This window comes from Acanthochromis polyacanthus, chromosome 8 (assembly GCF_021347895.1).
Source record: "Acanthochromis polyacanthus isolate Apoly-LR-REF ecotype Palm Island chromosome 8, KAUST_Apoly_ChrSc, whole genome shotgun sequence".
NCBI lineage: Eukaryota > Metazoa > Chordata > Actinopteri > Pomacentridae > Acanthochromis > Acanthochromis polyacanthus.
In genome coordinates, this window is record NC_067120.1 from 12,855,780 (window position 1) to 12,871,880 (window position 16,101).

General features: G+C 38.7%; 2 protein-coding genes across 9 annotated transcripts in view; one reads left to right on the forward strand and one right to left on the reverse strand.

The window, feature by feature from the left end:
- myrf (myelin regulatory factor) overlaps window positions 1-8,294 on the reverse strand; it is a 22,777-nt gene extending 14,483 nt beyond the window's left edge. For all 6 annotated transcript variants that reach the window (XM_022189786.2, XM_022189771.2, XM_022189752.2 and 3 more), the window contains exon 1: window positions 7,650-8,294. In XM_022189786.2, the coding sequence (XP_022045478.2) occupies window positions 7,650-7,695 (46 nt within the window). In that variant the 5' untranslated portion in view covers window positions 7,696-8,294. The remainder of the gene's footprint in view (window positions 1-7,649) is intronic.
- On the forward strand, window positions 7,198-16,040 carry LOC110948256 (transmembrane protein 80-like). Of its 3 annotated transcripts, XM_051951961.1 has the most exons (9): window positions 7,198-7,348; window positions 8,206-8,289; window positions 9,370-9,549; window positions 11,398-11,490; window positions 11,619-11,635; window positions 11,719-11,812; window positions 11,884-11,976; window positions 13,910-14,111; window positions 14,770-16,040. In XM_051951961.1, exons 4-9 carry the CDS (start codon window positions 11,472-11,474, stop codon window positions 14,780-14,782), a joined length of 438 nt encoding a protein of 145 aa, XP_051807921.1. In that variant the 5' UTR covers window positions 7,198-7,348; window positions 8,206-8,289; window positions 9,370-9,549; window positions 11,398-11,471; the 3' UTR covers window positions 14,783-16,040. The 3 variants fall into 3 exon arrangements, with proteins under 3 accessions (XP_051807921.1, XP_051807922.1, XP_022045408.1); XM_051951962.1 differs by lacking the exon at window positions 9,370-9,549; XM_022189716.2 differs by lacking the exons at window positions 7,198-7,348; window positions 8,206-8,289; window positions 9,370-9,549 and having other exon boundaries at window positions 11,371-11,490.
- Window positions 16,041-16,101: the final 61 nt, after the last annotated feature.

The following is a 16,101-nucleotide window of genomic DNA, read 5'->3' on the forward strand; positions in this document are numbered from 1 at the left end:
AACGTGAAACAGAGCAGCAGTCAAGACCACCTTTGTGTCCAAGAGACGGTTAAGTTCAAGTCAGCAGTGGAACAAGTTCAAGACCCAGACTGACAAGAATCAAACTGTGCTGTTAATTATATTTCTTTTAGTTAGGTACTTAGGGCCCTTCATTGGATAAAATTTTGCAAACTGTAGGTGTAAGCATGATGAAAAATTGTATCTTTTCACCAAAATGTTGGGGATCACCTCCAAGTCGCGATGTGCCTGCTGCCAGGCTGAGTGCTGTATGATGGATTTGTGATTTGCTCTACAGAAATATGTTCATTTGACTTAGGCATACAGAGGAAAGACATTGAAAGCAAGCATTTAAATGACTGAAACCTGCAACAAACCACTGTCTCGTTCACTTGGGGGCACTGGAAGCATTTGATGAATATAGAAGTGACATATGATAACCTGTTAGCTTATTTATATATTGGCATTCAGGTATAGACTTTTTGTTGGTTACCTGGAAAATGTAAATCCAGTATTCACTCAGTTTTAGCTCTGTTTTGGTCTCTTCACAACAACTGAAGGAAATATTGGGCTCCTTGCAGCATTCATTACTTCGCAGAGTTCACCAAACGGCTATAACACTGAAAATGACGACAGTGAACCAGAATAGTAAAGTTGAAGTCCACCAGCTAAACAAGTACAAACTGACTATTAAGCATCATAAAGCTGAAGTGAGTTCTTTAGGCTCATTACAATCAGTGGCCCCTGTCCTATTGTTTTCACACTGCCTCTCTGTTATATCTAAATTAGTGATCATAGCTGTTTTGATTTGCAGCGGTGAAACTTTAAAGGATTGGTACATGAGAAAACAGATGTTTCATCAGCCGTCATTTAACCTTTACACACATGATTTTGGAGCTGAGCCACAGAAATACTCTTATGTAATGGTTAATACTGTGTGTGTATAGACATAAGAATATTTTATGATCGCAAACTCAAGCACAAAAATGAATGTTACGATCGCTTTCATTCATCTATCAATCTGCACGTACCCCAAAGTATGTGGTCATGCAAGGCCTTTTAACTTTCACTTCCAGCATTCTGCAAAATTATATCGCTGAATACTAATTAAAACTGATGAAAAAAGCACCAATAGTCCCGTTGAAATGTCAAGCAGTTCAAAGTCGATATACTGAATGTCAGATTCAAATTTTTCATTTGTGCGATAAGATCACAAGAGCTAGTAATGAGCGGACAGAACCAATAAAGTTAGTGAAGTGCAAAATGAGTCTAAGTTAAAAAAAATAAATAAATCAAGACCATGACAATTGGACCGGACTCTTAAGTTGAGGCTCGATAAATACAACACTGATTGTAAGATAGGAGCTAAAGCAAGAGTACATCCAGCCACACTGATTCTCTTGTCACATATCATCTGATGAAGATCAGCTCTGAGAACAGCTACAGTTTCTTTGTTCTGACTCAAAGACACTTTCACTGTTACAGCTTTACATCGTGACTTGGTTTTCTCATAATTAAAGGTAGTTCAGGATGTCCTTGAATGTTATGTATGTGGAGGAAGAAGAATAGAAACATAAATTAAGTATCTGTAACCTCTAAATTACTGAATCAGTTCAGCATGAGTCGCTGTGAACTGGATGTGTAAATTTCCCTGTCCTCTATGTTTTTCTCTGTCCAGCTGTGTTCAACGACAAACAGTGAAATGATTGTCAGTCCAACTTCGATACAGACTCGCCTTTTGAGAGATTAGGGGCTGTGAGGGGAATGTGTGTGTCTGTGTGTGTGAGCATACGCGTGTAAGCGCGCACTTGTTTGTTTGTGTGCATATGAGTGTGTGTGTGTGTTATGCCACCATTTCAATGCCTTGGTTGTAACACAGAGGACTGAGTGTTTGAGTGTCCATGAAACATTATTTGACTCATATCATTCAGTCAAAAGTATGTTTTACCTTTTCTTTCCATGTTTTTTTTAAATAATTACTCAAAACGATGTCTTGTCTCCCTGACTCTAGGATGAGATCATGTGGATCTTATATCAATTGCTTGACATTTTCCTGGATCATAGTTTTCACAACGTATGGATTTGTCATGCTGACTGTCTACACTATATATGTACGCTGCTCTGTGTCCTTCTTTGTCTCACATGACAGATTCCTCCTCATGTCATACGCTGTACAGATTGTAAAACTCCTCGACAGGAATTTGTCGCTTTAATCGTACAATAAATTAAACTGACTTGACTTAATTATCATCAGTGCCACTGTCAGTCCAGAAAACCCCTCTGACAGAGGACAAACGCTGAATTTGAACAAAATTTCGAACTGATTTTTACTTCCAAATGAGATCTGCATGCGCTCACATGTATGTGTTAATAATTAAACACTTTCAGAGTAACTTAACGAAGAAGGAACAAAGTCCACGTTAACAGTTAGACTAGAATGAACATGGCTGCAGCTGTGGATACACCATCTGAAGAGTGAACACCAACACAAAACATGCCGAGGCAACAACAAGAAGAAAAGCTTGTGAACAACATTAAAACTGATGATTGTGGAATGTATGTATTTATATTTGACAGCTGTAAAGAACAAGCCGCCAAAAGACGTTTTCCTTTATATTTGGGCACTTTTTGATTTTCAAAAAGGCCTGATTTGAATGAAGTTCTCTATTTGTCTGTTTTTCTCTGGCACATTTGGCCTACACACAAAATTCCACTAAAAATAACCTGATGGATCCCAGCAGTGTCAATACAATCACTGCCCACAAGCAACCAATCTCTCTGTTCTTCTGGAAAATGTAGCTCAGTGTAGAAACATGGGGACTGTTCCTACAGCGTACAGTTAGACACACACACAGACAAAGAGTAAACGAAGGTGAACGTTTCAAATCATCACTACAAAGTGTTAGACGGGACTGCCAGTGCCCGAGATTTGCAGACCTTCTGGGTTTGTTTACAAGACAGAGTTACTGGTAAAAGACTGAGAAGCATCACTATGACACAGAGATTATGAAGTTCTATGGGCAGAAAGCCCCTCATCAGATAGAGACTAATAAATCATGTCTAGACAGAAGCAGAGCGGACAGAGTACCTGCACGTAGCCAAAGCATGTTGAAGTCCTTGAGATGAAAACACCTGAAACAGAAGATGAGAAGAACAATTCCTGTCTATTTTTCACATGTTTCCCTGCTCAGGCTGAAAGACTTTCTTCTGCAGACCTGAGAGTCGCAGATCAGGCTAACAAATGTGTGTGTGTGTGTGTGTGTGTGTGTGTGTGTGTGTGTGTGTGTGTGTGTGTGTGTGTGTGTGTGTGTGTGTGTGTGTGTGTGTGTGTGTGTGTCTGCGCGTGCATGCCTAAATGCAAAAGCATATTGTGTATGTGGCTGAGTGTGTATGTGTGTGAGAGAAAGGCTCGGAGAGTGTTATAATGAGGATTATTTCCCAGTCATGAGAAAGAGCTGTACCAGGCTACCACACACAGTCCTTGTCGCACACAAGCACTGGTCCCACCGGCGGACCTGGCTCAGGAGATTACAGGAGTGACAAGGCTTGGACGGGACACGGAGAGACGCTGGAAAATAGAGAAACGCTGCAAATGTGAGGTCGCGTTAGAACGCCAGAGCTAGACAGAGTTGCAGAGACATGGCGAGACAATGACAGAAGAAGACACTGAGACAGACAAAAAAGAAAAGAGCAAGAAAGAATAGCAAGAGGGAAACTATGACCAAATTTCTTTCACTGATATTGGTCAGAATTTAATTTTTTTATTTTAACAACTAATTTTTAAACACACACCACTTACCAACCTGCATTTACCACTGATTATTACTAATAAAATTCAGGAGGACGTTTGAGATGTGGTCCAAACATCGCTGATTCTTCACACCAAGCAATAGTTTTGCTACCATTTTTACCCACAAACGTGACCGCAAGAAGTGAGCCAGTCTCATGAAGTCAAGTTTAACCATAAACAACACAACCTAGCTGAGGATTACTAAGTTGGCAGTCTGCACTGATGGGAGTGAGGCACAACAATGAAAAATAAAACCTACTAGAAAGCGCAGAAAGCCTGACTGCTCAAAAACAATACATTCCTCCAGCAGTGGTTCTCCACTGAAACTATAAATCAGAGGAAACCTTCCAGACCTAGTCCGTTTCACACAGGTTTTACAAGATGGACGGCAACCTTCAGATCCATTATTCACAACTACTGTGGGAGTGCAGTGATGGGAATTTTCATATGGTAACTCAGGTGATGAGTTGTCTGTGGATGAAGAACATGATGAATCCGTTTTTAGATTTAGATGGTGAGGAGGTGAACATGGTCAACGTTTTACATTTAGCAGGTACATTAACAACAGAATCCTTCACCTGCATGACTTCATTTCAGACTGAACTTTTTTTAGCCACATTAGTGCCGTGACTCCGTGGATGGCAGCGACAGTGAATCAGTTCACAGCAGTCAACAGAAAATGAAATATCTTAACAACTGTTGGGTCGATTACCATGACGTTTACAGACATGCAGGGTGCCCAGAGGATGGATCCTTAGCATCATGTAAACTCATGAATTGTGTTGACTTTGCTGAGGTGCTGACATTTTTGTCTTTGTCCAGTACTCATGGCTAAAAGCAGTGGTATATCCATCCGCATCATATATTTAGATTGCAATCTTACTTCTTGGCTACTACCGCTACAACACCTATTTTAACACCTGATTCATCATTTCTTTCTTTTTTGTTCCAAAATTACTTGGAGATGCATTTACAGCACTGGTTTTATCTACTCAGCTCAGTTGTGACAAATTTTCTTTGTCTTATGTATCTGTAAACTGAATTGCTTTTGGATGATATTGTAACGTGCATTTGTAACACTCTATGTGCCAAATAACGAAGCAGTTAATAATGAAAATATCTTACAGTTACAGACAGTTGACAATAAAAAGGAAAAATGTGAACCCTTGACCCCTACAGTCAGAGGATCCAGCGGCTCTGTTATGCTAGCATGGTTTAGATCCAGTCACTGTAAATAAATACAAACTAGATCTGAGTGACCGCCTCTGTCCTCTGATGTGACGTTTCTATCCTGATGGGAGCAGTCTCTCCTGTGATGACTATATCCCCATCCATAAGGACACTGAATGATTGGATGAAAATGATGAATCAGATGCTTTGACCTTTGTAGTCAGCAGATCTCAACCGAGGTGAACACTTACAGGAGATTTTGGACTGACATGTTAGACATCACTCAATATCATCAAAACGGCAAATATGTTTTGAAAGTATAGGTTTCATCGCTCCAGTAGAGTTCAGATACGTGGAGAATCAAAAGCTGGTCCAACACCCGCTCAGATTCTTTATGTTGGAGTTTCCTTTAATTTGTCACACATCTGTACTTTATAAAATACCTATTGGTTGCAGTTGTAATTCTGATTCAAAGCTAAGTGTAAGTGCAGCTTCACAGAAATTCTGGATCTGCATTTTTTTTCCAGTGGCAAAAAAAACAAACAAATAAATAAAAAAATCATCATGAATCTCACTGCACACAAATGTTTCAGTTCTTACTCATTATGAGGCTGAAAAATGAAACGCAGTCAGCGTGACTTATCGTTTAACCCAGTATTTGGTTGACTTTGGAGGGTGCGTTACTTGCAACGAAACACGACAAATCCTCGATCTTTAGTTTGAGCACACACGGCTCACGGTTTGTTGTCTGAAGTGAGTCAGAGAGGAGAAGGTCAAGTTTTGAGGGGGTTGGTGGTTTTAGTTGGGTTTCTCTCAACACACCGGCCTCTCTCCACCCCGAGTCTGCACTATCTCACCTCCTCGGCCTGTCTGCTCACTGTCACTCTAATGGAGCCAGAGAGAGAGGCCAAATACCCAGAGACACACCAGCCTCACCTCATTGTGTTTTAACAGCCACCGGGGCTATGCCAGGAATGTACATTAATGTGAATGTATACATATTTCACTAATCCTATTAAAACACTGTTTAACAGCACTGAAATCCATTAGTGCCCTAAGTGTGTGTGTGTGTGCCCGCATGTGTGTGTGTGTATCTATGTGAGTGTGTGTTTGTTTTAGCCACAGGGCAAAGATGAACAGGCACCTATTTTTACTAGTTCTGAATTATATAACACTTTAAGACTTACTGGTAACACTCTTTGTTACTAATTTAAATTCATGTTTGATTCTGTCTTGAATTTATGATCAGACAGAAACATAATTAGGTGGTCAGTATCACTTGGGAGGCTGAAATGAAATAGGAAAATAAGCATCAAAGTCAGCACCTACTGTATACTACTTCTCCTGGACAAGTTGACATTTTAGTCCAAGCAAGGGTGGCTGAAATAAAGCCAAAGTAAGAACATGTCTCTTACTCCCAAAGCAAGAATGTAAACACACTAAATTCCTGTCAGAATGGCGAGGAACCTCCGACAGTCATGGATGGCTGTGTATATTTAAGTCAGCACTCAGTGTATACTATTATAAAGTGCATAGTGTCCTCACAGATAACTTATTATGTGGTACGTGTTTTTATGTGCACCTGACGTCTCCTCCAACGCTTGTTTAGCTAATAAAAAAACTCTAGTGGAAGTGAATTAAAGATTGATTCACAGGCTGCACAGAAAAAACTCTTACAATGTGATTATGTTTGCAGGACCGCATGCGATGTGAAATTTACTGCAGGAGAAGATCAGAAAGGAACAGAAACAGGGTCACAAGAACATGCTAAAATTGTGACTAATTAATTGATTTAAATTCAGTGAAGACCTTCAGGCTGCTAAACTCAACTCAGGTGTGCACAAAAAGGTTGGATATGAACTGTTTTTAACATTTAGAAAAATAGATTCACCCATTAAAATCTCAAGTGATTGAAAGTCCCGAAAATGACACTGTGTCTTTATGAAGCATAATAATGTATTTAAACATAAATTGCTGGTTTAGCTCATGTTTATGTTGCAATCTGGTGACCAACACTGCATCACTGCTTCAAGTCGCATCACTCATGTTTCTAACACACACACACACACACACACACACACACACACACACACACACACACACACACACACACACACACACACACACACTTGCAAAACACACCATTTATCTTGACTTGAATTCCTACACCCTTTCAACCCTCAACCCCACCCTCCTCCACCTCTTTTCTTCCCCCTTAGGATTCCCAGTTTAATGTGATCTGTTACCCATCAGCAGCACTTTTGCTCCCCGCACCCTCCTGAACTCTTACAAGTTTGTTTTTTAAGGTGAACAGCAAAGGGGGAAATGTAACTGGAAAGGAGAGAGCGGTGCATGCAATGTCTGGCCAACTGTCAAAGAAAAGGAACTAAAGTAAGATCACTGTAATTGTTCTCTTTTTAAGTTGACCACCTGCCATGCGTAGTGTATGCGGACAGTTTAAATCAGGCTTTTTGACACTGAGGTCACACTGAACATGCAGCTCCCCAGGTAGGGAAACTTGGAGTTGACAAGAACTGAGAGTAAAATCACCTTTTCCTTCATAAAAACTACTTAAAAGTCAAAGACGTTGTGAGAAATTAAAAAAAAGACACCTTTATCTAATCACATACGACATTCTGTGCTGTGAGTTTCATATAAATATTGGCTGTGTATAATAAACCAAAATTCTTACCCTCAAAAAATCTCTGTAACGCTTCTGTTTCATCTACCACGTCCATCCTAGCGGGTCCCACATAAAAAATCCATTAAAGTTTCCCCTTGTCCGAACGAAATGAATTCGGATTGGGGGAAACTTTCACATATACATCACGGAATCCAGATTTTTAACCGACGTCTTCTGGTTTCACTTCACATAAATCCACCGCTTGCGCACAACTTCTGCCTCCTGTTCAGCCACTTGGCACTGAATTGATGTTGCTTATTGCCAAACGCCTCCACTGACGCTCCGCTTCGGGACACAATTGTAAAGTTCTCGGCTGATTTCTTCAATTAAAGTGCCAACAGAAATCCATAGAAGAAATGTGCCTTCAGACGCACCTTCACCTCAGCTGCCGCAAGAGTCATAATAATAAACTTTGTTTCTCGGAGTTTTTCATCAGGCTCTGGAAGAGAACGGCGCAAACTGAGCGTAAAATGCGAGGTTTACGAAATTGAGGTGTGCGTTTAAAGTTGTTCAAAGTAGATTCCAGAGTCCTTGAGGCTGATTCTCTTCCTCGTTTGCCTCTCAGACAGCATGTGTGCAGCAGAGTCGGAGGAGAGGAGGCAGGTGAGGGATGTGCGCCAGACTGCTGCTCTGGAAACTTCAAGTGAATGTAAGGACGCATAGTTTACACGGAGTTCCACAGCTGCTTATGGAACACAACTTTCATTTCAAGACAATTTCGTTAATAAACTGCAACATCACTTTTTAATCAATCAATTAAAAGAAAACCAGCGATTATAATTAACGTAACATTTCAGTTTTTTAATTAAACAGTGACACCAAATGTTTAATATTTGGAGCTTGATTGTTCCTAATTTTCATTCATGGTCTCTACTTTTAAAAATGTGCTTTGGACTGTCAAATAAATCAAGCGTTTTCAAGATTTCAGCACTGGGACGTTTTTCATTATATCTGACGTTTAATTCACAAAATAATACAGAATTAAAATTATGATTAGTTTCAGACAGGTTTGATTTTGTTGTAGATTTGAAAAGAATACATACATGTGTGTATTAAATGTCTTAAACCCTCAAACAAAGCAGTTTATGTGAAATTTAGGCTTAAATACATTTTGTGGGCACAGATTTTTGACATAATTTTACTGCCTCTGTATTGATAATATAACTTCTCTTTCTGTTCTGTAGCAGGCATTTCTCAAGTGCTTGTAGTATTGAGTGTTTTTCTTATTGGTATAGAGGCTCTGAATTCTCTGAAGCACATTTCTGATTCTGTGATAGAAATAAAGTTAACTTATGAAAGCCCTTTTCAAATTTAAAACAGCATAAAGCCAAGGGAAGAAGAGGGCTCCAACATTTGAACCACACAGTTCAGTTTCAACAGCAAATGATGCATTATCCCAGCAATAACTTTCATTGGATCTACTGAAACTTTCAGTGAAACTTCACTGCAGCAAACTTTGGCTTTAAAAGACCTCTGTGGGGACTTTTTTTTTTTTTTTTTTAAATCCTCTATCTTAAACAACCGCACAGCAACAGGAGTGTTTTGTGTCAAGGCTTCCCAAGGGGAGGATTTGAGGGAATGATCCATTTCTCTCAACCTTATCAGCTGCATCCCACCCCCCCACCCCCCCTTATAACAATGCCACTGTGTGCAGCCCCCACAGCCTTGACGCCCACCTCCCCCCTCGCCCACATGTGAGATGCTGTTGTGTTGTCTTGTTCCCCCACAGCTGGAGCATCTCCCTCTGCGGCCCTCCACCCCTCTGCTCTTCCTCCATTCACCCCAAACAACGCCTCCGTTCTTCCAGCCACACTATGCAGATTGTTTCAGAGGACAAGCAAGAAAGAGAAACAGATAGAGGCTGCGGAGGACAATGAAACAGCTGGCTATGTTAAAGCAGTTCATTTTGGTATTCTGTATTTCTTATCTCATATAGCTCTGTAGCTGTACGTGTGTGAACCAGAGTGCTGCGTACTCTTGCTATCTCACATGTTGCGTGGATGTAAACTCTGCCAGCAAAGTCACATATGGACACCCTATTCTTGGAAACAGATGCTCACACATTAGTTAGACGTCTTTGGCATTAAAGTTAAGATTAAATGTGGCTTAACATTTTTTTTACAGCATGTAAAGTTCAGGGACTAAATGGAAGTTGAGCAATGCCGTCCTGTACAACAAAAATCATAAATGCTGAAAAAGTCAGCAGAGAATGTTTGACAAACTGTGTCCTGATATATCAAACTTATGGACTTTGTGGAGGAGGGTATGAGTTTCCACCTCATTACTTATGGTATAGCGTACTGTATCGCACTGATGTCGTGGCTACTTGCCATGAAATTGGTGTTTCATTAATCAGCCATTATTTAAAGCTGCACTGGCAGATTTGTTGGCCTCTTGGCTGCAGCTTAGCAAGAAAAAAATAGAGGAACAATTCAAGTTATTATCACCTTAAATTTGCCAAACAAGCAGTTGGCTGCCTAAAAATCCTGCACATATGTAACAAATGATATTTTATTCACCTGTCAAAACATATATTTACTGTTCATTTTGCTCTTCTTTGGTCTTTTAGCTGCTAAACTCTTCACCAGATTTGCTGGCTGTCAACTACGTCTGGCGCTTAGAACTGGACAGGCTACTTTAGTTTGGTTCATCAAGGCTTTGTGGCTAGAACACCAATAATTAGAGCAGAGTTTGCAGACCAGAAAAGCACTGATCCAGACACTGAGTACAGCGGTGAAGCAGGCTGCAGAGTTCTGGTGTTAATCCTCTCTGGGTTCAGCGACCTTTCGCATTCTGCAGACATGTGCTCCATGTGAACATAAAGATGCATTGATTAAAGTTCAGGTTCAGTGTTTGTTTGTAGGCCGTGTTGCTGATATATGTTATTACATTAGTTACCTGTAAGCTGTGGATTATGTCTGAGCAGAGCAGTCTGGGGTCTGCAGTTTCGCTCACTGGGTGGCATTTATTTCAACACACTGATTGGAAACATAATTTCACCAGCTCTGTGGAGATGCAGATCTGTATGTTGACTTTGTTCCTTTCAAAAGAAGTGGTTAAAGCTATCTTGATATAGTATTCTAATAGAAAAAAAGACAAAATAAGCCTTTTTTATTTTCTTATGAGGATATATTTATTATATTATATCAATTTACTGTTCAGATGAGAGTCATAGGGAGCCTCATGCAGTTAAATTCTGAGCAACAACTAAATTTAAAAAAATAAATCCTTTGCAAAAGTTACAAGCTTGTATTGATCGAATGATGCCTGGATGCTTGGGAAGATGCCTTTCACGAGATTTTTCATTTGGCTTTAGAAAAACAAAGTTGTCTAAGGCGATTATTTAATTGCAATGGATGCATTTTAAATTTTTATTCAATATGTATAAATACTTTTAAAGGAAATAAGGATTGTTCTTCTGGTGGCATCTATTCTTAATCATGCACTATGAAGGAATAAATGGCTCATTCAGTAAATAGTGACCTGCTTTATTTAATTTAGCATTAAAGTGTGGGTGTTTTTCATGCCGAGGAAAAGCCCTCAGCCATGTCTCGGCTGCCTATTTATGTTTGAGGCATTAATCACTTATTATATTTGAAATTAAGTGTGTCTTCAGATGTATAAAAGCCTGTTAATTATACTAACACCTTTATCAGCTTTACAAAAAATCCTGAAAACTTTTAAAAGAATAAAGTAGTGTATTAAACAGATTTCTGGGACAAGCGAACACTCCAGTTTTAATTTGATGTCCTCTCAGGCTGCAGTTCACCTTCCATCCAGCAGAGGGAGACTCATCCTGTTTGTGGTTCCAAGTAACGACAACAAGTCAAAATGGCGATACCAGGACCAGGTGGGTGGACGCGTTGCTATGGTTGCTGTAGACACGCTTTTCTATTAAACCTTTAACTAAGTTATTAGACTATTATTGATTCAATTTCACAGAAAATTTGTGCTGAATCTAACTTTCTCTTTCTGCAGGAAGGTCAGCAGGTGTTGTATCCTTTCATTTCATTCAAATCAGCCGCAGAACAAAGAGACTCTCCTTCTGATGATGAACTGAACTTAACTTTGCACCCAGCTGTCGTCTGTTTCCCTGCAGATCCTGCTGAAGCTGACTGCGGTCTACTTTGTGCTCTATTTTCTCTTCACTCTGGGTTTGATCATCAGAAAGAGTGAGTGCAGGACATGCAGATGTTTAGACAGCGATGAACCTGTGGGCAGTGAATGTGTCTGCTGCCTTCAGGCCTGGAGCTGTCCTATCCTGCTGACGCTGTCCTCTGTGATGTCGGCCTGCTCTTCCTCCTGGCTGCTCTGGAGCTTCTGCATTTCTTCTGTGGTGAGAAACCACATGAAAACACAAAGGGGGCACATTCATTCATTCATTCATTCATTCATTCATTCATTCATTCATTCATTCATTCATCCATTCATTCACACTGTACCCAAGTAAGAACATAAAAGATGTAAGCGCACAAATAAGAAACTTGGACAGCAATAGTTATAAAAATATTACAATACCAGTAGGTAAAATAATGAATAATTAAAACATTAATTAGCATTTAGTTTTTTAATCAAATCAATCAACTAAAACAAGAGCAGCTGGAATAAAAAGTAATCAAGCTTTAGGATGCAGGTTAGCAGAACTGGATTTTATCTTTCAGTATTTTTCCAACTCATAATAGAGATGGCTATTTTTTATTTATTTTTTTGGCTCTGATGAATTTAGTTTTCTCCTGTATTACAAAAAATCAAGCATGCTTTCATTATATGCAGCTACTTTAACATCTTATAAATGCTGTTAAAGCTGAAAAAGATGCAAAATAAACTGTAGTGGTTCATTATACATGAGTCGTTTGTTTTGGTCTGTTGTTTTTTTCACTTTCATAGTCATGCCTTTGTTTACTCTGTATGTTAATACAGACACTAAAAATGCAAATATTTATTTTACAACTTTCCATTATATTAAGGAAAAAAAACAGTATGGTGCTGCTTACATGTAGTCATAACTATGTATCCAAAGCTTCTTCTTACCTTTAACTTACACAAGACTTAATGTGCACGTAGCAGTAAATAACACCAATTAGTGGTGCCACGTCACACCCGATTTCTAGTACATTTTATACTAGTCATTTTTAAACATGGAGACACTTCATTCAGAGATCAAAGTCACTTTCAAGTTAGTCTGAACTGAGAGGCAAACATTTGACGAGGATATCATGATCAAAGTCCTTATAGTCACGTCTCCCCATTCGTTATCTGCCATGGTAACGCCCCACCATCAGTTATTTGAGGCTAACAAGACCAGGTTCCTATTTAAATCATCGAAGAGAGAGCCGTTAGTGCAATTTTAAGAGTCACCAGGACATAAAAACTGAATGTATAAAGTCACTGGTCATATCTGATAAAAACCAGCGTAACAAGTTTGGTCACTTTGGCTGAAAATGAAAGTTATAGAGCAGTTTTCACTTGCATTTCATACTAAAAAGCATAAAAGCAGTTTCTGAACACCTCAACATCAATGCGGTAACATGACTGGCTGCATTCTTCCTGATCTGGCTGTTATAAAATAGATGATTGATGGGACATGTGTCACACAATCACTATTTGTTTTTGTTTATATTTCCCAGCAACAGAATTAAATCCACTCTTAAAAGCATGACAATGACAACAAATAGAGAGAACACATTTTTCGTTGTAATAGTCCTTCTCTAGTCAAAAATCACCATGCAGACTGATGTGTGTTTGACACTGGAGGATTGTTTTCATGTTCTTCTGCTGAAAGTGGAGAGTTTATGACATCAGAAGAACTGACGTGGACATGAAGGCTGCATTGCCCAAATTAAGAACGAACTTTCAGGGATGTAGGAGACATGTTGTATCCAGTAGTTACAATTTTAAAATGAGAAATGGATTTTTGGTGAGGAAAGAGGAGAATATCTAGCAAGGTGTGTATGATCGTCTTTCATGGAAAATCCAATATTGATTTTAAAATTACCTGGAACACACTTTTTAAAAAAATTCCAAGCTTGTATTTTAGTACAGTACTGAAGTAAGAGGAAACTGAGAGTTGTCGGGAGAGTTGCAAAACATAAATGGACCTAAAACTGTGATGTGCAGCAGCATGAATATAAATTACACGACTGAAGATCTTTCATGACGATCTGCAATCTAATAATAATAATTAAAGTGACATCAAAACACCTTCATCAATAATGTAAAAGAAAACAGTAAAGTTCTTTCCTGACTCTTATGTTTGTTTCTGCCTGCAGGAGTGAAGGGGAACCTGACGGAGAGCGAGGGGTATATTCTGGGTAACCTCATCGTGACGGGGACAACCATCCTGCTCACCGTCTACTTCCTGGTGTGGCAGACGTACGTAGTGCGAGCAGACGTCATCATCAGCAGCGTCCTCCTCGTTGTCTACAGTTTAGATGGAATCCTGGCGTTGAGCACGTTAGCTCGACTCGCAAGGTTGGTTCCACTTTCATTAGTTTTTACGATAGCTGTTTGATATCAAACCTTGACAGCTGACAGCTGAAGAGGCTTTTATTGTATTATATTAGCTCACAATCATTTTCTGACATGGCCGCCTGTCGGCTTCAATGATAGACAGGTTGGTAAATTACAATATCTGGTGTCAAACACAGATGAAACACTTCATTATCACAAGAAGAGACTGGCCTACATTTTAGGCTCCATTTGTTTTGATTGACAAGATATGCTGATGCAATTAGCATCTCATACGTATGTTCTGTAAGCCACGACAGCACTGAGCTTTCCTTTTGTCCACACTATTGTCCATGAATGAAAACGCCCTGCTTTCCTTTAGGACTGTGTCTAAATTATTAACATGGGTGGCATTCATTCAAGTGATACTGTATACCTTGTACAATATCGTCACATCCTTCAATTTTCCTCCCAAGAAAAAGCCAAAGGCAATAATCCGCTCTCTTAAGTGTCTGATCCTTGAATAAATCCTTGCTGATCAACATTTATTATAAACGGTGCTAACTAAGAATTTGCAAAACTGATTGTTGGACAGTTATTTCTACAAATATGTTCTGTATTCAATCAATGTACAGTTTAATGCAATAATAGATAATTATGTGCTTTCCTTTGTGTCTTTCAGTGCCTATTCCTGAAGAAATCCTCCTTTTCATCCTTTTATCATCTTACTGCTGAACTCACAACATGTCTATTATGTTTCCTAATTTCAAGCAGAAAATCAGAAAATTGTAGTTTGCACTGTTGGTTTGGAGTGTAAATAATGTGTATTCTTATGAGAGAATTGGTATACTTAAGATGTAGAGTTGTTGTCTCTTGTTAGTGGTCAATTTTTTAACACTTAAACATTCAGAAAACCTTTGTTTTTAAAGACAGGTGGTCAGTGAACTGCAGTCAGAATGCTGCTGATTGCAGTCTGTAAAAATGTGCAGGTGAGCATTCTTGGCAAAACACAAAATGTGTGATTTGTGTTATTTTAACTGTTGATGAAACACTTGATCTTTTTCCTGATTATTGTTGTTTGGTCTAAATGATGGAAGAAAAGGTCGAAAAAAGTCGATCAGATGATGTCCTCAAATGTCCTGTTTTATCCACAACCCACAGAAACTGCTAAATATTCAAGTTTTAGAAGTCAGAATAAAAGAGTTTGGACTTTTTTTCCCTTTAAAAAACTACTATAAATTATCAAAATAGTTGACAATTAATCGAATAGTTACAGCTAACCACTGCAGCTCGACATAAAACTAAATGTGACTGACCAGCATCATGTTGGATCAGGAGGTAACTAAAGCTGTACTTTCATTATAGTTTGACTATAAACTACTATTTTAGACTTAGATTTAGACTAACTTTATTAATCCCCAAAGAGAAATGAAATTGTTACAGCAGCATGGATTTTCAATAAAGGGGTAGCCCATAAGACAACACAGAATATTAGGGTATAAATTGAAGGTAAAATAAAAAAAATACACATATATAGAAATATAATATAGAAAAAAATCAACCGGTTATACAAGAGTGATACAGAAAAGTGCAAATGAGAATGTGCTTGGAAGTGCAAATGAATGTGTTTACAGATAGAATTTAAGGCTATATTTGACTAGCTTGTTCCTTTTTGTGGGTATTGTGTTGGAGTCCTTTACATAGAAATAAGTCAACATGCTGATATAAGCAACTGAGACGGTTGGGAAAAGTCTCATTGACACAAAAGCAATAATAAAGTGACCAGTACATGTAAATTACTTTACAGTCTTACATAATCACCTGTAAGGTATGAGGTCTACTGGGCTGTACAGGCCCCAGGGACAGATTTGATCATACAAACGCAGGAACTGATATTTCTTATTTTATTCTGTATATTTTTTCGAGTGTGAAATAAAAAATCTATTTGTGTTACTCTTTCTTATTTATAATAGAATACATTTAATAATGAGTTTAGTTCATTTTTTGTCCAGTA

Bases quoted from the DNA above. Each gene is read 5' to 3' on its own strand.
- LOC110948256 (XM_051951961.1), top strand. The intron at 11,813-11,883 runs GTGAGTGCAGGA...TGCTGCCTTCAG, and splicing joins GGGTTTGATCATCAGAAAGA to GCCTGGAGCTGTCCTATCCT. The intron at 11,977-13,909 runs GTGAGAAACCAC...TTCTGCCTGCAG, and splicing joins GCTTCTGCATTTCTTCTGTG to GAGTGAAGGGGAACCTGACG.